The sequence below is a fragment of the Heterodontus francisci genome, chromosome 34, assembly GCF_036365525.1.
Source record: "Heterodontus francisci isolate sHetFra1 chromosome 34, sHetFra1.hap1, whole genome shotgun sequence".
Classification (NCBI taxonomy): domain Eukaryota; kingdom Metazoa; phylum Chordata; class Chondrichthyes; order Heterodontiformes; family Heterodontidae; genus Heterodontus; species Heterodontus francisci.
In genome coordinates, this window is record NC_090404.1 from 28,302,059 (window position 1) to 28,323,995 (window position 21,937).

General features: G+C 43.5%; 2 protein-coding genes across 2 annotated transcripts in view; both read right to left on the bottom strand.

The window, feature by feature from the left end:
- LOC137349252 (zinc finger protein 229-like) overlaps positions 1-21,937 on the bottom strand; it is a 725,490-nt gene that overhangs the window by 64,004 nt on the left and 639,549 nt on the right. The window lies entirely within an intron of this gene.
- LOC137348772 (probable G-protein coupled receptor 139) lies at positions 14,073-17,797 on the bottom strand. Its single transcript, XM_068014020.1, has 2 exons — positions 17,728-17,797; positions 14,073-14,980 (listed from the first exon to the last, which is right to left on the bottom strand). The coding sequence occupies exons 1-2, from the start codon at positions 17,795-17,797 to the stop codon at positions 14,073-14,075; spliced, it is 978 nt and encodes a 325-aa protein (XP_067870121.1).

Here is a 21,937-nt window from a genome sequence, read left to right on the forward strand (position 1 = left end):
CTCATTTAAAACTTCTTCGCAAAAATGCACATTATTTTTGTTTTGATGAATAGCAATTTAACTTTTTAATGTCTTTATCTTTCCAAAATTCTCTCACCGGCCCCCTGTGTAAGACAAAAATCGTGATGTGGCCCCCCACGTGAAAAGGTTATGCTACCCTGCAATAAAAGATCAATACAGAGCTGACATGGTGAGGTAATCCTGCCACTTTATAAATCACTGGTGAAACAGCAGTTAGATTACTGTGCACACTTCTGGACACCACGGGATATTGTAGCTATTCAATGGACACAAAGGTGAGTAACCCGAATGATTGAGTGGATGGATGGATTCGATTATGAGGAGCAATAATATAAATTGAGCATGTTGTCACTGGAAAAGAAAAAGTTGAGAGCTGATATTTTTGCTGTTGATAGGATTATAAAGGGACTGGATAATGTCGAGCTCGACTATTTAGTTCACCTTGATCAGAACAGTAGAAGCAGAGGAAGCGGGAAGCACTTGAAGGGGATAAATTCAAAACGATTCTGCTGAAGCACTGTTTCACTGAATGGTTGATCTATGGGACAGACGCCCAGAGACACAGGAAAGCCTGCAAGATTGATTCCTGCAATGTTAATTAGACAGAGCCCATTCATAGAACAACATTTTGAAATGCAATATTTAATAATCTGAAACATAAAATGTAGTAAGCGTAGACTTCTTAGTAGGAATGGGTGACCTTGAAGCTTTGGGACTAAAAAAATGTGTCCCTTGTTTCGTGTGCAGGAGTCACAATTTGCAATCAAGTTGGAGATCACACTAATTTGGTACGCCCAACTATCGAATGGGATGATGTTAGAGTAAACAGTTATAAGGTGAAGGAATTTCTGAAATGTGTACAGGAGAGCTTTCTTGAACAGTATGTTCTTGATCCCATTAGGAATGAAGCATTGCTGGCTCTGGTGATGGGAAATCAAGCGGTCCAAGTGGACCAGGTGTCTTTGGGGGAACAATTGGGTTAAAGTGATCATTGTATTATATGGATGATAATAGTAATGGAGAAGAGCAAGGAGCAATCTAAAGTAGAACTTCTAAATTGAAAGAGGGCTAACTTTAATGGGTTGAGAGTGGATCTCGCCAGGGTAAAATGGAACAACGACTGGCAGGAATGAAGGTAACAGAACAATGGATAATCCTTAAGGAGGCGATTTTTGAGGTACATGCTCGACATATTCCAATACGATGGAGGATAAGGGAAACCAAAGCAATCGCTGGTTGGATGAAGAGAACGTTACAGAATATTATGAAACCAAAAGGTGGCTGCATGATAAGTCAGTTGAATTCTTCAGCGAGATACAGGCCAATTAGAGTAACTTGAGAGGGGAGGTGACGACGAAAATAGACAAGCAAAGAGAGAATATGAGAATGGCATGGCAGTTAACATAAAAGCGACCTAAAACATTCTACTGGTGTGAAAATAGTAAGCAGATGGTAAGAGGTGGGATGGGTCCTATTAGGGACAAAGAGAGTGATTTATACTAAAGAAGCAGGGCAAGACTAGAATACATATGAAGTACTTTTTATTGGAGTTTACTAAGGAAGATGATACTGACAAATATTAGTAGAACCAGAGATAGTGGAGGTAATGGATGGGGTGAAATTGATAGGCAGGATGTACTGGAAAGGTTGGCTATGCTTAGCGTGGATATGCAGCCTGATCCGGATAGTTTGCATCCCATGTTGTAAAAGGAAATGGGAATGGGGAGATTGTGATGGCATGCCATAATCTTTCAATCTTTGCTAGATGTGGGGGAGATGCCAAAGGAGTGGAAAGTGACAAATGTCACACCCTTGTTCAAGAAAAGGTGTCAGGACATTTTTAACAACTGCAGGCCAGTTCGGTTAATATAAGTGGTTGATAAGGTTTGAGAAACAATTGTCAGGGGAAAATGTGACAATCACCTGGGGAGGTTTGAAATTTACGGAGGGCCAGCACGATTTGCATTTCCCTAATCTAATTGATTTTTTTGATGAAGTAACAGAGAAGGTTGATGAAGGAATGCAGTGGATAGTGTCTGTATGTATTTTTTTTTAAGAAAGCGCTTTGATAAAGTAACAAATGAGAGGCAGGTTAACAAAATTGTAGCTCATGAAATAGGGGGGTCGTTGTCAGCTTGGATAGAGAAAAAAAGCCGGCTTAAGGAGAGAAAACAGCGAGTCATAGTAAATAGTAGATTTTCAGACTGGAGGATGGTAAACAGTTGCGTCCCTCCAAGGATCTGTGCTAGGAGCACTTCTTTTTCCGATATGTAAATGATTTGGATATTGGAACACTGAGTAAAATCTCAAATTTTGCTGATGAGAGCATAATTGAAGGTTTGACAAACAGCAATATGATGCCAATTGACTGCGGCAGGACATAGATAGCTAGCATAATGGGAAGGCACGTTGGCAGATTAAATTTAATACAGCCAAGTGTGACATGATGCATTTTGGCAGAAGTGATAGTAAAAGCTATATAGACTTAATAGCACAGTTCTAAAGAGTGCAAGGCAGAGGGACCTGAGGGTTCATGCATATAGGCCATTGAAAGTAGAAGGACATATTGAGAGTATAATAAGCAAAGCGTATGGGACTTTGGCTTCATAAATAGTGTTAATGAGTACAAAAGCAGGGACGTTATGCTGAACCTTTATAAAGCTGCATTTAAACCATAACTGGAGTATTGCATCCAGTTCTGGTCACCATATATTAGGAAGGATATGAAGGTCCTTGGGAGGGTGCAGAGGAGATTTACCGGACTGGTTCCAGGACTGAAGGAATTTAGCTACAAGCTTAGGTTGGAGAAGCTGGGGTTGTTCTCCTTGGAGAAAAGGAGGTTGATGGGTGATTTTATAAAACTGTACAAGATTAGTATAGGTTTAGATAAGGTAGACAAGGAACAGTTGTTTTCATTGACTCATGGTGAAAGGACTAGCAGACATAGATTTAAGGTTTTGCGCATGTGATACAGGGGGTGTGGGATATGAGGAAGAACTTTTTTACACAGTGAGTGGTAATGGCCTGGAACCCGCTACGGGCACGATAAGCAGAAATGAGCATTTATTCCAAAAGGAAATTGGATAGCCCTTGAGGAAAATAAGGTTGCAGAGCTATGGGGATAGAGTAGAGGAATGCGACTCTCTGGATTGCTCGACAGAGAGCCACCTTGGACTCGATTGGCCTCCTTCTGTGCTGTATCGACTCTATGACCTCATGTGAATAATTGTAGTGTGTCCCCCAGCTGGTCCAGCGCTGCTATCTGCTGCTTCAGGCTGCTGGCTGCCTCACAGCTCATCAGGGGACTGATTAGTCTTGTACAGACACCACGTGGTGCAGCCAGCCTACTCTTCTTAAAGACAGTCAGTCCCTTTGAAATGGAAGGTGCACTGAATATTATTGGTGGAATTTAATTGATGGAAAAGGAAATACCAAGGCAGAGCCAGGGTTGTAGGGTGATGGGCAGTGGCATTAACGATGGAAATAGGCAGGAGGTAAAGAGATGCCATGGTTTTGAATGGGTCCTGGATTTCCGAAAAGACCACCCTGCGAATGGAATGGGAGCATATGGTGTGAGAGGTCAATGCCCAGTGATGGAACCTGCGAACCTGGCAGCAGTGCCACAAGAAGTGCATTGACCTCATGTGGGTGGTCAAGGTCATCTTCCCATGATATCTCCCATTCACACACCAGCAACCTGTTACGCTTTTCAATGCACGACAACGTCACTCACCCAGCAGCACTTCCTGGTACTCAGGACGTACACCTAACATCCAGACACCCAACCTCATGCTCACACACTTACCAATGCTTCCAGACACACACCAATCTCTCTCTGCCTCCACCAACTTCCAGCAATTCTTCCATGGCAGGAACATCACCCATACATTGTCCTGTGGAATCACTAACATTCTGCCCTCTGCCCTGTACATAGAAACATAGAAAATAGGAGCAGGAGCAGGCCATTCGGCCTTTCGAGCCTGACCGCCATTCATTATGATCATGGCTGATAATCCAACTCAGTAGCCTGTTCCCGCATTCTCCCCATATCCTTTGATCCCTTTCACCAGAGCTAAATCTATCTCCTTCTTGAAAACATACAATGTTTTGGCCACAACTGTTTTCTGTGGTAGCGACGTCCACAGGCTCACCATTCGCTGGGTGAAGAAATGTCTCCTCATCTCAGTCCTGAAAGGTTTACCCCATATGCTTAGAATGTGACCTCTGGTTCTGGACTCCCCCACCATCGGGAACATCCTTCCTGCCGTCACCCTGTCAAGTCCTGTTAGAATTTTATAGGTTTCTATGAGATCCCCCTCACTCTTCTGAACTCCAGTGAATATAATCCTAACTGACTCAATCTCTTCTCATATGTCAGTCCCAGCACCCAGGGAATCAGTCTGGTCAACCTTCGCTGCACTCCCTCTATAGCAAGAACACCCTTCCTCAGATAAGCAGACCGAAACTGCACACAATACTCCAGGTGTGGCCTCACCAAGGCCCTGCATAATTGCAGCAAGACATCCCTGCTCCTGCACTCGAATTCTCTCACTATGAAGGCCAACATACCATTTGCCACTTTTACTGCCTGTTGCACCTGCATGCTTACCTTCAGCAACTGGTGTACGAGAACACCCAGGTCTCGTTGCATATTCCCCTCTCTCAGTTTATAGCTGTGAAGATAATAATCTGCCTTCCTGTTTTTGCTACCAAAGTGGATAACCTCACATTTATCCACATTATACTGCATCTACCATGCATTTTACCACTCACTCAACTTGCCCAAATCACCCTGAAGCCTCTCTGCATTCTCCTCACAACTCAGCCTCCCACACAGTTTTGTGGCATCTGCAAATTTGGAGATGTTACATTTAGTTCCCTCATCTAAATCATTGATATATATTGTGAATAGCTGGGGTCCTAGCACTGATCTCTGCAGTACCCCACTAGTCACTGCCTGCCATTTGGAAAAAGACCCGTTTATTCCTACTCTTTGTTTTCTGGCTGCCAACCAATTTTCTCTCCATCGCAATACACTACCCCCAATCCCATGCACTTTAATTTTACATGCTAATCTCTTATGTGGGACTTTGTCGAAAGCCTTCTGAAAGTCCAAATAAACTACATCCACTGGCTCCCTCTTATCAACTCTACTAGCTACAACCTTGAAGAATTCTAGTAGATTTGTCAAGCATGATTTTCCCTTTCGTAAATTCATGCTCACTCTGTCTGATTCTACCACTGTTCTCCAAGTGCTCTGCTATAAAACTTTTGATAATGGACTTTAGAATTTCCCTCACTACCGACGTCAGTCTGACTGATCTATAATTCCCTGTTTTCTCTCTACCTCCCTTTTTAAATAGTGGGGTTACATTAGCTCCCCTACAATATGTAGGAACTGTTCTAAAGGCTATAGAATCTTGGAAGATGACCGCCAATGCATCCACTCTTTCTGGGGCCACTTCCTTAAGTACTCTGGGATGCAGAACATCAGACCCTGGGGATTTATCGGCCTTCAATCCCATCAATTTCCCCAGTACCATTTCTCTACTATTACAGATTTCCTTCAGTTCCTCCCTATCACTAAACCCTGTGTTCCCCAACATTTCTGGTACGATATTCGAATCCTCCTTTGTGAAGACAGAACCAAAGTATACATTTAGTTGGTCAGCCATTTATTTGTTCCCCATAATAAATTCCCCTGTTTCTGACTGTAAGGGTCCGACATTTGTCTTCACTAATCTTTTTCTCTTCACATACCTATAGAAACTTTCACAGTCAGTTTTTATGTTCCCTGCAAGCTGACTCTCATACTCTACTTTCCCCTTCTTAATCAATCCCTTTGTCCTCCTTTGCTGAATTCTAAACTGCTCCCAATCCTCAGGGCTGTTGTTTTTTTCTGGCGAATTTATATGCCTCTTCTTTGGATCTAATTCTATCTCTAATTTCCCTTGGAAGCGAATGCTAAGGAAGATGGTTGTGGTTGTTGGACATCAATCATCTGAGCTCCAGGACAGCACTGCCAGAGTTATTCAGGGTAGTGTCCTAGGCCCAATCATCTTCAGCTGCTTCATCAATGACCTTCCTTCAATCAGAAGTGGGGATGTTCGCTGCTGATTGCACAATGTTCAGCACCATTGACGACCCCTCAGATACTGAAGAAGTCCATGTAGAAATGCAACAAGACCTGGACAATATCCAGGCTTGGGCTGATAAGTGGCAAGTAACATTTACGCCACACAAGTGCCAGGCAATGACCATCTCCAACAAGAGAGAATCTAACCATCTCCCCTTGGCGTTCAATGGCATTACCATCACTGAATCCCCCACGATCAACATCCTACGGGCCACCATTGACCAGAAATTGAACTGGAGTAGCCATATAAATACCATGGCTACAAGAGCAGGTCAGAGGCTAGGAATCCTGCGCAGTTTAACTCACCTCCTGACTCTCCAAAGCCTGCCCACCATCTACAAGGCACAAGTCAGGAGTGTGATGGAATACTCTCCACTTGCCTGGATGGGTGCAGCTCCAACAACACTCAGGAAGCTCTGCACCATGCAGAACAAAGCAGCCCGCTTGATTGGTACCCCATCCACAAACATTAACTCCCTCCACCACCGACGCACAGTGGCAATAGTCTACAAGATGCACTGCAGCAATGCACCAAGACTCCTTAGACAGCACCTTCCAAACGAGCAAGCTCCACCAATTAGAAGGACAAGGGCAACAAATGCACGGGAACACCACAACCTGCAAGTCCCCCTCCAAGTCACACACCATCCTGACTTGGAACTATATCACTGTTGCTTCACTGCCGCTGGGTCAAAATCCTGGAACTCCCTTCCTACCAGCACTGTGGGTGTACCTACCCAACATGGACTTCAGTAGTTCACGAAGACAGCTCACCACCACCTTCTCAAGGACAGTTAGGGATGGGCAACAAATACTGGCCTGGCCAGTGATGCCCACATCCCATGAATGGAAAAAATTAGATTGTTACCTTTCCCCTTTTACTTTTGTGCCAGGCAGGAATACACTGTTGTTGCAGTTCATCCATGTGCTCTTTGAATGTTTGCCATTGCCTATTCACCGCCATCCTTTTAAGTAATGTTTCTCAATCCATCATAGCCAACTCGTGCCTCATGCCTTCGTACTTTCCTTTACTAAGATTCAGGACCCCAGTTGCAGAATCAACTACGTCACTCTCCATCCTGATGAAGAATTCTGTCATATTATGGTCGCTCATCCCCAAGGGGTCTTGCACAATTAAATCGTAAATTATTCCACTCTCATTCCACAATACCCAGTCGAGGGCATAGCAGAAAGGAGCTGAGCAGAACTAACGGGGGACAAGGACGCCTGCATCTCCAGAGCCCTATGGGGGTTGGTTCTCAGAATCATGGGGCCTACATCTCAATATTCCATGACATCCGGCGGCAGTGTGATCATTTAAGATGATGGTATGTTCCTGTCTCAACACTGAGCTCAACATCATCCTTCTATCTTTTTTTTATTCGTTCATAGTATCTGGGTGTCGCTGGCTAGGCCTACATTTATTGCCCCATTCCTAATTGACCTTGAAAAGGTACCTTCTTGAGCCACTACCGTTCTTGGGGTGCAGTTACACCAGACGTCGTCGTGGTTTGATACAATTGAGTCGGTTGCGAGGCCATTTCAGAGGGCATTTAAGAGTCAGCCACATTGCCGTGGGTCTGGAGTCACATGCAAACCAGGTAAGGATGGCACACATTAGTGAACCAGATGGATTTTTACAACAATCTACATTTTTTCATGGTCACCATTAGATTAGCTTTATTTAAATTCCAGATTTGTTAATTGAGTTCAAATTTCTCCATCGACTGTAGTGGGATTCGAAACCAGAATCACACATCCCCAGAGCATTAGCCTGGGATTCTGGATTTCCAGCACAGTGACGTTGTTACTACGCCACCGCCTCCCCTTTTGCTGACAATAAGAAACCAACAGCCCACAGCATGACAGTATCCGACAGGTATCATCAGAGTGTCAGGCTAGCAAGGGTTTCAAACCAAGGACTATCCCGTTTAGAGAAGCATATGCTTATACCTTAAGTAAAGCCTTCCAAACTGATTTGAAATTAACTAAAGTTTAACTAATTACACATTAAATGTTCAATTCTGCACTTAGAGCAAAACAGGTTTTCTTATTGGACACCATCTTCAGGCAATCCATTGCCATAAAGATCGCCAGGGCAATATAATTTAGTTATTTAAGGATCATGTATTTTTTTTATTTTTATTTAGAGATACAGCACTGAAACAGGCCCTTCGGCCCACTGAGTCTGTACCGACCAACAACCACCCATTCATACTAACCCTACAGTAATCCCATATGCCCTACCACCTATCTACACGAGGGGCAATTTGTGGCAGCCAATTTACCTATCACCTACAAGTCTTTTGGTGGTTGGAGGAAACCGGAGCACCCGGAGGAAACCCACGCAGACACAGGGAGAACTTGCAAACTCCACACAGGCAGTACCCAGAATTGAACCCGGGTCCCTGAAGCTGTGAGGCTGCGGTGCTAACCACTGCGCCACTGTGCCGCCCCAATTTTTATTTGATATGATATGTCAGCTGCAGATGTTGTAACTATAGTTTCCCATCCGACTCCCCTTTCTTCACTCCTTCTGATTTTTTGCTTTCAGACACCCTGTTATGACCGTCTGCCCATCTGCAGCCTCCCAACAAGGAAGAGAGGCAGGGACAGAGGGAGAAAGAGAGAGTGAGGAATAAAACAATACATCTCTAATAAACTAAAGAAGAGCCCCTGCCATTTGATCTAACACTGGTAGACACCAACTCAGATACTGGCATTGCATGTCCTGTGGAGACTACTATAGAGTTGGCATCAGCACAAAGTGAACTACTGGTAACGAGTGGGGAACAGCCAGGTAATGGGTAGCGTATGTTTCATTTGCCAGACGTGTCAACTGCAAAGGAGCTTGAGCAGGGAGCATATGAGAGAGCTTATTCAAATGCATGTTCAAGATTCTGGTTGCATTAGCTGGCCTGCCAGACAGCTTCCTGTCTGTATCAAGAAGTCCGGTTCCAAACTGATGGAAGGCATGGTGCGGAGCTGCCCCTCTCTACTGCCTTCTGGTCTGTTGAGTGGACAATTCCAATTCGGAAGACTTAGGTAGTGTCATGAAATAAAATAACTTTAATCTAACAAATGTGCCCTAATTGTAAAGGGGTAGAATCAATGAACACCCAAACCATATAAAAGAAACTTGTCAAATTGAATGAGAATATTATCTTCACTATCGAATGTGCACTCTAGTCCAATTCGTCTTTGACCATCCTGGCAGTCACATGATGCAATGATAATGGCATGGTTGACCAATCACAGCAATCAATCTCAATCAACTAGTTTACAACAGACACAGATGAGGGGCGAGGAAAATCCCAGTGTTGGAGAGCTGTCGGAATCAGCTGGGTGAAATTAATTGCAGTGCTGCTACAGACATCTAACATGGTTTTGCTGTTGTTCAATGCTTCCTGTGCGGTCCACCCGACATTCTGTTCCTGAAAAATCACACATGTGTTGGAAGACTGTGAATCGATGCTCTGCTGTCATATTGCAGGCCAAGAGGCATTGCCACGTCTTTCTGCAAACCTGCCGCAGCATTTGTGCAGTCATGTTACCGAATTCACTGCTCTCTCTTTGAGGATGCAGCACAATTCTCAGACAAATATAAGAACTCAACACAACCCTTCCGAAACAATCCGGAGTGCATTCAGACACTTGGAAATCGCAGAAGATCTCAAAACATTACCTGCAATTTGGGTTCCTGGCCCTATAAAGAACTCACGTGCGGGGCCAGGTTTTCATCTCTGAGCCTATTTTCAGGGTGATGTACCAATATATTACGTTGACCTGCCTGGTCCAAATCAGGAATCCTGTGTTACATTAATTGGTTGGGCTCTATGACATCAGGATAGCGTTGACTCACTGCCTTCCCGCAGGTGCAAAGGACGCCTCTGTGTGATGCCTTTAACTAGAATGGAATGCCGGGCGGGCTGCACAGGAAGCAGCCGGTGGTGCATCGTGCCCCAGCAAAGTGACGCTAGGCCTCTGCATCACTGCTGCAATTCATTTTGTGCTGTTTGTTCGCAAAGGTGCCCACCACTGGGATTTTCCTTGCCTCAAGCCTGTTGCAGACTAAATGACAGAGACTGAGTCTTTAGGATATGATCAACAAATTTATTATAATTGAATCATGTGACTGCCAGAATGGTCGAAGGTGAACTATATTGGAGTGTACAGTCGATAGTGAAGATAATATTCCCACTCAATTTGTTAAGTTTCTCTTTTATGATTTCAGCACATATGTACAAGATACAAACATAAGAATTAGGAGCAGAAGTAGGCCACTCCACCCCTCGAGCCTGCTCCACTATTCAACAAAATTATGGCTGATCTGATTGTAAACTCGACTCCATATTCCCACCTACGCCCAATAACCTTTCACCCCCTTGCTTATCAAGAATATACCTGCCCCCACCCGAAAAATATTCAAAGACTCTGCTTCTACTGCCTTTTGAGGAAGAGACTTTCAAAGAGTTAGGACCCACTCAGAGAAAGAAAAAATCTCCTCATCTCTGTCTTAAATGGACGATTCCTTATTTTTTTTAGTAGTAACCTCTAGTTATAGATTCTCCCACAAGGGGAAACATCCTTTCCACATCCACCCTGTCAAGACCCCTCGGGATCTTATATGTTTCAATCACATCGCCTCTTACTCTTCCAAACTCCAGTGGATACAAGCCTAGCCTGTCCAACCTTCCCTCATAAGACAACCCGCCCATTCCATATATTAGTCTGGTAAACCTTCTCTGAACTGCCTCCAACGAATTTACATCCTTCTTTAAATAAGGATACTAACACTGTATACAATACTCCAGATGTGGTCTCACCAATGCTCTGTATAACTGAAGCATAAACCCCCTACATTTAATACAAATCCCCTCACAATAAACGATAACATTCTATTAGCTTTCCCAATTGCTTTATGAACCTGCATAGTAACCTTTTGCGATTCATGCACCAGGACACCTACATCCCTCTGCATCTCGGAGCTCTGCAATCTCTCACCATTTAGATGATATGCTTCTTTTTAGTCTTCTTGTCAAAATGGACAATTTCACATTTTCCCACATTATACTCCATTTTACTAGATCTTTGCCCACTCACTTAACCTATCTATATCCGTTTGGAGCCTCCTTATGTCCTCTTCACAATTTACTTTCCGACCTATCTTTGTGTCATCAGCAAATTTAGCAACCATACCCTCGGTCCCTTCATGCAAGTCATTTATATAAATTGTAAAATGTTGAGGCCCCAGTACTGATCCTTTGGCATACCACTCGTTATATCTTGTCAACCAAAAAATTACCCATTTATGCCGACTCTCTGTTTCATGTTAGCTAGCCAAACGCCATGCCAATATGTTGCCCTCTCCACCATGAGCTTTTATTTTGCATAATAATCTTTTATGTGGCAGCTGAACAAATGCCTTCTGGAAATATAAGTACAGAACATCCACCGGTTCCCCTTTACCCACAGCACATGTTACTTCTTCTTTTAAAAAACTCCAATAAATTCATCAAACATGATTTCCCTTTCACAAAACTATGTTTTGCAGGATTTCTCAGAGAGGTGGAGCAAAGATGAGCTTGGTGTTTCTTTCAGCAGGCTACAACCCAACTGAATCAAAACAGTATTCAAAAGTACCATAAATCTCGACACGTCACTTCTCTTGTAAACAGCTCCCAGAGTCAGCTGGCATCTGTTGTTTACTTAGCCGAAGATATGTGACGCCCAGTAAATGTTGTTTTAAAAAGAGTCCTTCAAGTGACCTTTTAAAAAACACATCCATGGAATCCCTTCAGTCTCAAATTAACCCATCTTCACAATTTTATAACACAAGTCCTCAAAAATATTAAAAATTTGAAGCTCTTTGATAACATTATACTGTCCCCTCCTTTCTGCACTCCCCACTTAAATGCCTTCCTGTACCTTTTTTTTATTCATTCATGGGATGTGGGCATCGCTGGCCAGGCCAGCATTTATTGCCCATCCTAATTGCCCTTGAGAAGGTGGTGGTGAGCTGCCTTCCCGAACCGCTGCAGTCCATTTGGGGTAGGTATACCCACAGTGCTGTTAGGAAGGGAGTTCCAGGATTTTGACCCAGCGACAGTGAAGGAACGGCGATATAGTTCCAAGTCAGGATGGTGTGTGACTTGGAGGGGAACTTGCAGTTGCTGGTGTTCCCATGCATTTGTTGCCCTTGTTCTTCCAGTTGGTAGAGTTTGCAGGTTTGGAAGGTGCTGTCTAAGGAGCCTTGGTGCATTGCTGCAGTGCATCTTATAGATGGTACACACTGCTGCCACTGTGCGTCGGGGGTGGAGGGAGTTAATGTTTGTAGATGGGTTGCCAATCAAGCGGGCTGCTTTGTCCTGGATGGTGTCGAGCTTCTTGAGTGTTGTTTTTAGTTCATCCATCCTGCAGTCCCCACTCTCATCCAAACAAGCTAAAAGAACGTCAACCCTGTTGGACAATCGCAAAGGCTGAGACTCCTGCACTCTTGTCCTCCAAGTCCCCTTACCTGCCTCAGCTGCAGGCACACTCTCCTGACCCCGACCACGGACTAAATTAGAAGACCCCAACCCAACCTGTGTGACCGCCTCCTGGTACAAAGTGTCCAGGTAACGTTTCCCCTCCCTGATGTGTTGCAGTGTCTGTAGCTCGGCCTCCAGCTCACTGACTCAGAGCTGAAGCTCCTCGAGCTGCAAACACGTTTTTGCCTTGGATCACACTGGCCATCTCGGAGCACACACAAGCTGCAGCTACACCATCCTTAATTTGCTTTAATTAGTTACTTAATTATTTTATTCAAATATTCATTTTCATTTTATATGTATTTCATTCACATTACCGCCTGTACTATGTTAAATGTTTGGAATGGAATAGACTTTAATCACATACCAGATACTCACCAAACATATCGCTTCTTCCCCTGCACTGGAGCATGAATCCCACAGGCTGCAATAGCTAGAAAAAGCAAAGGAGCACCTCCTTCCCCTCCTCACCCAACTCCCTCAACTCACCGACCTCCCAGCACTCTGTTAAAGGCACACTCAGTGCTAAGTCGCACCGAGATGCCTGGATTTTTATGTTCTGAAACTAAAGAGATTTCTCTGAGCGCCAGGTACAGAAAAAAAAACAGCTCAAGCTGGTTGCCTCAATTAACTAATTACAGCTGCTCCCCAGTGGATAGCTTGTAAATCCCTGCTTAAACCCCTGGTTGAAATTTAGAATTTAAACAGTAACTTTCAGCTAAATGGTAAATACAAACATTATTAGATTTCTAGAAAGCTATTAAGACTCCCTCAACTCACCGACCTCCCAGCGCTCTGTTCAAGTCACAGTCAGTATTTGTTGTTTGTATTCCTTTGAATTGAGGCACTTTAGTTAGATGGATTTTATTTTGTTTTATGACACTGGGATGTTGTCCAAAAAAAAAAGAGTCGAAGGAGAACCAGCTGGTGTTTTTTTTTCTCCCACATATCCTCTGTTCCTATGTTTATGGAAACAGGAGTGTGGCTGGAGGGCAGTGACCAATGAGCAGTGAGCAATGCATGAGGACAGTATTCTTATGTCAGAGACCATCCTATCCTCAAGATTCAAACCATACCCAGCAGGGATATCGTGGTCCCTTCAATAAACAGTTAAACGTGGTGTCTAATAACAGATCAGGGGTCGGGACTTCTGTCTCCCACATAAAGGTAGAGACAATCTGGGACCGGCAAGACTGATGGAACTGCACCAGGACTGAGTCCCCACGAGGAGGAGAACTGAAAACTAACTGAGAATGTGCCACAACACTGAATTGTGCGCTGATGCAGTGTTCCTTATACCTTTTAAAATCACACAGTGTGTCATGAACAAGAAGGGCAATGCGTGGAATATAATCCGCACTTCATGCTCGATTTTATTATTTTCATCATTTAAATAATTTAACAACTAGACTCATTGGATATTTCACTCCTTTCTTTAACTGGGCTCTGAATTGGCTTTGGGTCCCTGTATAAATGAACGGGTTGATGCAAGAACTCAGAAACTGAAGCATATATCCGCTTTCCTCCAGAATAAAATTTGTTTGGCTGAAATTGGAACCAGAGAAATAACTAACACGTGCAATTCTGACGTAGAGGAAGTTTATAAAATGTAGCAAGTATAACAGGATGAAACTACCCGAGATGGTGAAGAGTAAAACAATGGAGTTTCTCCGCTTCTCCATTTCTGGGTCACTTTGATTCATTCCATTGCTGTGGGCCCGGAGTCTCCTCCGGGCTCTACTGGCTGCTAGAATGTGTCTGATAGTCAGAGCATTGAGCATTAAAAGCAGAATAAATGGGAGACAAGGCGTTAAAAGGCGATGAATCCATTCATATGCGGCCCATGCAGGTGATGTATAAAATGTTAATTTTATGCTGCAGAACCAGGGTATATTTTCATTTATATACAAAGGTTCATAAACAAAATACATGAAGGTATTTTTTGAATAGCTCAGTGTACAGACCGTTCCTATAACCCGCACCGCCGTTCTCTCAGTGCAATGTTTTATCTTCAACTTCTTACAACAAATGGCTATAAACCTATCAAATGTGAAAGCGACTGTTAACCAGACGGAACTATCTATGCCTGCAAAGTAGAGGGCACCACGGAGACTACATGCTGGTGTGATGTCCAGGAAACTGCCTGGGAAATAAATAACAGCAATCCGGTTTAATATCACAGCAATGAAAATGACCAGGAGATCCGTCACCGCCATGGACACCAGGTAGTAGGTGATACATCTGGAGAGACCGCATCTTCCTCGGGACAGGATCACAATCACTGCCAAGTTAGCTGTACAAGAGAGAGATAGAAGTGACTGAGAGAGAAGAAATGGAAGAGTGAAAGAGTGTATGTATAAGAGACCGAGCGAGAACAGGGCGGTTACTAGTCTGACTCGCAACAAAATCATCATTTATTTTGCGGGATTCTGTGCGAAATTTACAACTTTGACATGTACCCTGAGTTTGAAGCGATCCCTTCCACTAAGGATTATACACATTGTCATCCGATGAATTACAGTTAAACTATGCAATTTTGGACAATTCAGCAGTCAACTTGCTCAAAAAGAGAGGAGCGAATGAACAATTAGCGTTTTCTGACTTTGTGGAAGGGATGTTGGTGCAGACGCAGTGATAAGTCGAGCGTTTCTCCTGAGAACTTCGGTGTTGATCTGATCCAACAGAACTGGAAAGTGATAAACTCTCATAGGGTTGGGGGGCAGGGGGTGGGGGGGGGGGCTTGTGGGGGTTGTGGGGATAGAACATACCTAGGATGTAATACTTCCTCAGTACTGTGCTGACTTTCGGTACAAATGATCAACTTAGTCCTATAGTACATACTAATATTAAAACTAGTGCCTCAGATGTGAGAAACGCCATGATTCATGCAGCCTCACTCATGTGGAGAATAATGTGAAGACGGGTACAGCCCGGGTCATTACAAGGTGCTGGAGCAGAAGGAGATCCAATCTCAGCAGCTCTCACTGAGGGATCCTTCGATATTGTTGCATGTAATTGTCTCACAGAGACGGGGATCCCACCTCCAAGAGCTGCCGGCCAATCAGAGGGCCGGCAGCTCAGCAGTATCGGCAGTGCCACCGGGAGCGGTGGCCACTGACTGACACTATGGTAGAGGCGTTGGACCTAGAGCCAGTACTGGAACTCCAAACCAGGGGCAGGTGAGGCAGGGTGAGGGAAGCGAGGGGATAATCGTGCAGTCAAAGGGGAGGGTATTACTGAGGGGCTGAATTGGTTCCTGGCGGGGTCCTCCATGGGCCACAATTGCCTTTGGAGGAAGGACATCCCACCCCAAGTCCACAGGGAGTGTTTCTCGTGTTACAAGGCACCCTCTGTGCATGGCGGTGCCATCATCACAACCCCCCATCCCAACCGCTGGTACAATCTCAGCAGCAGTGGGAATAGACCCTTAATTGGCAATTAACAGCCAGTTCATGGCCTCAATTGACCTCTGGGCAGGAAGGCCATCGACGGCTTATCCTGCCCCTGGTACGATTGCTTGGCAACAAGGCAACAGACCCTCTGCGCTTTAACACCCATTGTGATTCCCCGTGCCTCCAGTCCCGCATCGGGGGTGGGGGGCATAAAATCCAGCCCTGAGAGCAGAAACACAGTTCTCTGTGATGCTGGGGACAAATATAGGCCATTCATAAAATGGCAACTGTTTAGTTTAGAGATACAGCACTGAAACAGGTCCTTCGGCCCACCGAGTCTGTGCCACCCATTAACCACCCATTTATACTAATCCTGCACTAATTCCATATTCCTACTACATCCTCACCTATCTCCATATTTCCCGACCATCTACCTATACTAGGGGCAATTTATAATGGCCAATTTACCTATCAATCTGCAAGTCTTTGGCATGTGGTAGGAAACCAGAGCACCCGGAGAAAACCCACGCAGACACAGGGAGAACTTGCAAACTCCACAAAGCAGTACCCAGAATTGAACCCAGGTCGTTGGAGCTGTGAGGCTGCGGTGCTAACCACTGCACCACTGCGCCACTGTTACATTGCTTATATTTCTGTCAATGAGTCGATGCATCCATTCAGTAAATTCATTCATTAAATTCATTCTTGAATTATTCAATGGTTCAATAGTCTCAATCAATGATCATTTGTGGCAATTACTCTGTCACAGTCTATGTCAATAACACAGTAGAATTATGTTTACACTGTGATAACAGTGTGATAATTCTCCCACAGTAACAGTGTAAATAACACAGTAGAACTACATGTACACATTGATAACAGTGGAGAAAGTCACCCACAGTAACAGTGTCAACAATACAACAGATCGACATTTACCACCGTGATAACAGGGTGATAATTCACCCACAGTGTCAATAACACAATAGCTGTACATTTACACCGTGATATGTGTGTGTCAATTCACCGATAGTAACAATATCAGCACACAATAGAACTCCATTTCCACTGTGAGATCAGTGGGAAAATTCACAAACTGTAGCATTGTTAATAACACAGTATAATTGGATTTACATTGCGATACCAGGGTGACATTTCACCACAGTAACAGTGTCAGTAACACAATATTTACATCATGAGATTGTCGCAGTAAATGGAAATAAAACTTTGTAATTAAAAGGCTGCAATGGTACCGGTCAATAGAAAATAGTTTACCATTAAAGGGGGGAAATTATACCGGTAATCTGAAGAAATTATACTGCTAAATGGAAACAATTTTAATGTTAAAGGAGCGAAATTGCATCATTAATGGTAAGAAATTATGTCAGTAAAGGGATGAAATTATATCGTTAAGACAGAGAATTAATGCCATTCAAGTGAAAAACATTCTCTAAATGGGGCAAATTTATACCAGTTAAAAAGGAGAAATTGGCCGATTAAATGGAAGAAATTATCCAGTTAAAGTGGAGAAATTATTCTATTAGATGAGAGAAAGGATATCGGCATGGTGGAGAAAAACCAGTGGTAAATGAAAGCAGAGATGCAGGTCGTCAATAATTCCTGTAACTGATAACTAACTACAATACTTTACCGGGAATCCCGATAGCTGCAAGGACGGGATAGTAAATGGCAAACACAAGACCTTTTGGTAATCCGTGCATTTCTATCAGAAGATCTTAGCGTGTTCTGCACTATGCCGAAAGATGGTCACATTTATACTTGCAGTCAGGCTCCAGGGAGTCAATTAGATGGTTTACTGTTTTACATTAATTACACTAATTGAAACAGACACATTATTAAAGCTGATGTCAGGCTCATGTTTGATTGAATGGAATGTTTTCAAGGGCACTGACACGGCTCTGAAGTGAAATACCCAGAGAATGCAGCACGATCTCAATTACATTTTTTTTCATAAAAGATAATGAAAAGCTAAATAGGTGGTTGCAATGGTTAACGTGAGAGTTGTAAACGAGGAATCATCGGTTTAACCCACTCATTGCTGAGCTAAGTGGTCTCAGCACAGGGTATAACTGACCAGCGATATTCTGATCCGAAAGGAAAGCACAGCCAAGTTCTCGTCTCTGATCACTGTTCAATCTGTGTGATCATGCGTCACATGCAACGTGATTCTAAATCTCAGAGTGACTGCACACTCACGTTAAGGCAACTGTCTATGTATTCAGTGTAGACAGGCCGGGTTATGCATGGTTAAATTCCATGTGCACAGACCTAGTTTTTTACGATTGCTTTCCTTGCAGTCTTGTCCATGTCGGTACCGTTATATTCATTGTGGGCAGGCCAGTTCAGCTTAAACACGTCCAGTGCAGAACAGTTACATTCAGTCTGAACATGTACAGTTCAGTGCCCTGACATTCGGTGTGGACAGGTCCTGTTCAGCATATTTAAATTCAGTGTAAGCTGGTCCAGACCAGATGCATAGTTGCATTCTCTGTTCTGATCAGCACGGTTACATTCACTATGGGCAGGTTCACTTGAACAAGCTTGCATACAGATAATGGCAGGTCTACTTCAACACGATTAAATTCAGTGTGCACATGACCAATTCAGTCTGGCTTTACTTAGTACAGGCAGATCCATATCCAAGTCAGGATAGTTATATTCAGTGCAAAAGTTCCAGTTCAGCATGTTTGATTCCAGCGAGGACATAACCGTTCCAACAAGCTTAAAGTGAGTGTGGACTTGTCCAGGTAAGCGCATTTATAGTTCTGGTGGGCAGGACCAGTTCAGCAAACTTACATTCAGTTTTGACAAGGTCACTTCAGTTCATTGCGGTAACATTCGGTATGGACTGGTCCAGTTCAGCATGGTTGCATTCAGTGGTGACAAGTCCGGCTCAAAGTGATTGCATTCAATGTATACATGTTCAGTTCAGTGCAGTTTCATTCAGTCTGTACATGTCAGCTTCCACACGCTTACATTCTGTGTTGACAGGTCCCTATTCAGCAAGGTTACTTTGTGTGTGCACAGGAACGTATGAGCATAGGACTTAGGAGCAGGAATAGGCCATTTGGCCCTTCCAGCCTGCTCTGCCATTTGAGAAGAACATGGCTGATCTGGTTGTGGTCTCAACTCCACTTTCCTGTCTCCCCACCGCCCCCCCCCCCCCGACCCCTCCCCCCTAATCCTTGACCCCCTTTGTCTATCAAAAGTGTCATTCAGCCTTGAATAAATTAAAGGACCCTGCCTTCAATGCTTTCTAGGGAATGGAACACCACAGACTTCAGACCCTCTGAGTGAAAAAAAAACTCCTCATCTCCGTCTTAAACTGTGCCCCCTAGTTTTTGTCTTCCCCACAAGAGAAACCATCCTCCCAGTATCCAACTTATCAAGTCTCCTCAGGATCTTATGTGTTTCAATACGATCACCTCTCGTTCTTCTGAGCTCCAATGGGTGTAGGCCCAACCTGTGCACCTTTTCTTTTTATAAGAGAAGCCCGTCATCCTGTGCATTAGTCGCGTGAACGTTCTCTGAACTGCTTCTAATGTAATTATATCCTTTTTTCAAATAAGGAGACCAAAACTGTACACAGTACTCCAGCTGTGGTCTCACCAATGTCCCGTACAGATGCCATAAGACTTCACATTTTTATACCTGATTCACCTTGAAATAAATGCAAACATTCCATTTTCCTTCCTAATCATTTGCTGTACCTGCATACTGACGTGTTATGGTTCATGTACCAGGGCACCCAAATCCCCCTGTACCACCGAGTTATCTCTCCATTTAAATAATATACAACTTTTCTATTCTTTCTGCCAAAGTGGACAAGTTCATAATTTCCCACATTTTTCAATATCTGCCAAATCTTTGCGCACTCACGTAATCTATCGTCATTCCACTTTTGAAAACTTACTTCCCTTCCTGTCTTGTTATCATTGTCAAATTTAGTTACCATACATTCGGTCCCTTCATCCAAGTCATTGATATAAATTGTAATTAGTTGAGGCCCCAGCACTGACCATTGTGGCATTCCACTAGTTACAGCTTGCCACCCCGAAAAAAGACCCATTTATCCCTGCTGTCCGCTTCCTGTTAGCTAACTAGTCCTTTATCCATGCTGAATGTTACCCCCTATACCGTGTGCTCTTATCTTGTGCAGTAAACTTTGATGTGACACCTTATCAAACGCCTTTTGGAAATCCAAGTACACCATATCGACAGGTGCCCCTGTATCCACCTTGCCTGTTACTTTTTCGAAGAACTTTAATAAATTTGCCTGAATGTTTTTGGAGCTACATTCACTTTGGAAGCTCGATGCCACCCAGGACAAAGCAACCCACTTAATCGGCATCCCATCCACCCTCTTAAACATCCTCTCCCTCCACCACCGACACACAATGGCAGCAGTGTGTACAATATACAAGATGCACTGCAGCAACTAACCATGCCTCCTTCGAAAGCACTTTCCAAACCTGTGACTGCTTCCACTTAAAGGTCAAGGAGAGCAGACGTGGGTGGAAAACCACCATCTGCAAGTTCCCATCCAAGCCACACACTATTACCTCCTATCCCATGTGCTTTAATTTTGCAAACCAATCTCCTATGGGGGACTTGATCAATAGCCTTCTGATTATACAGGTATGGCAAGTCCACCAACCCCCTTTGTCAATTCTGTTAGTGACATCGTCAAAAAACTTCATCGGTTCGTCAAACATGATTTTCCATTCATAAATCCATGTTTGACTATGCCCAATCAGATCATTATTATCCAAGTGTGTATTTATCACATCCTTCAGAACAGATTCTAGCATTTTCCGACCAACTGATGTAAGGCTAACAAGTCTATAATTTCCTGTTTTCTTTCTCCCTCCCTTCGTAAATAGTGGGGTAACATATACGACCTTCCAATCTGCAGGAACTGCTCCGGAATCTATAGAATTTTGGAAGATGATCTTCAATGCATCCACTATCTCCATAGCTACCTCTTTCAACACTCTTGGATGTAGAATATTAGGTCCTGAGGACTGAGCAAATTTCAGCCCCAATAATATCTCCAATACAACCTTCTTACTAATACTAATTTCCTTCAATTCCTCATTGCCCTTAATCCCTTGGATCTTTAATTCTGGGATATTTCTTGTATCTTCCTCAGTGAAGATTAGCACAAAGTAATCATTCAGCTTCTCTGCCATATCTATATTCCGCATTATAAATTCCCCTGACTCTGCCTGCAATGGACACGCATTTGCCTCAGCCCAAAGTTTTCTTTTTACGTACATGTGGAAGCTTTTACAGTCAAAATACAGAAAGAGACGATCTCCCCTTGTATATTTTACCCTACTATTTTCCTCGATGTTAATATGAAGTTACGCAACTAAAATAAGTAAAATTTGTGATGGGAAAATTGCAGTCACCACTCCGCCCACCCCCCCCCCCCCCCCCCCCCAGGGAATTGAACCACATTGGCATCATTTAAAGATCATTTCTAAAACTCATCTCATGCCAATTTAAAATAACGATCAAAATTTGTTTCAGTGCAAACGAGGTAGATTGAAAATGAAAATGAAAATGAAAATGCCAGTCCATGCTGGTAGTGAGTCAAATTTGAGTTTCTGATGAAGTTGATGTTACACTGAGCTGAAACTGACACCGATCCAAGGAAGAAAAACTACTAAATATAAAGGATGAGCTCAGAAATAGCAGGCACACAGCAGGTCTGGTCAGTGTCAAACACCTCGTTTCTTACTCAATAGTGGAAGAAGAGACATAAACAGCATACCAATGCCAGAACGTTTCATAAATAGAATAAAGGCACAGACACAAGTAACATCTTCCAAATT

Coding starts and splice junctions, on each gene's coding strand:
- LOC137348772 (XM_068014020.1), bottom strand. CDS start 17,797: ATGCACGGATTACCAAAAGGTCTTGTGTTTGCCATTTACTATCCCGTC. Junction 14,981..17,727: donor TGCAGCTATCGGGATTCCCG/GTAAAGTATTGT, acceptor TCTCTTGTACAG/CTAACTTGGCAGTGATTGTG.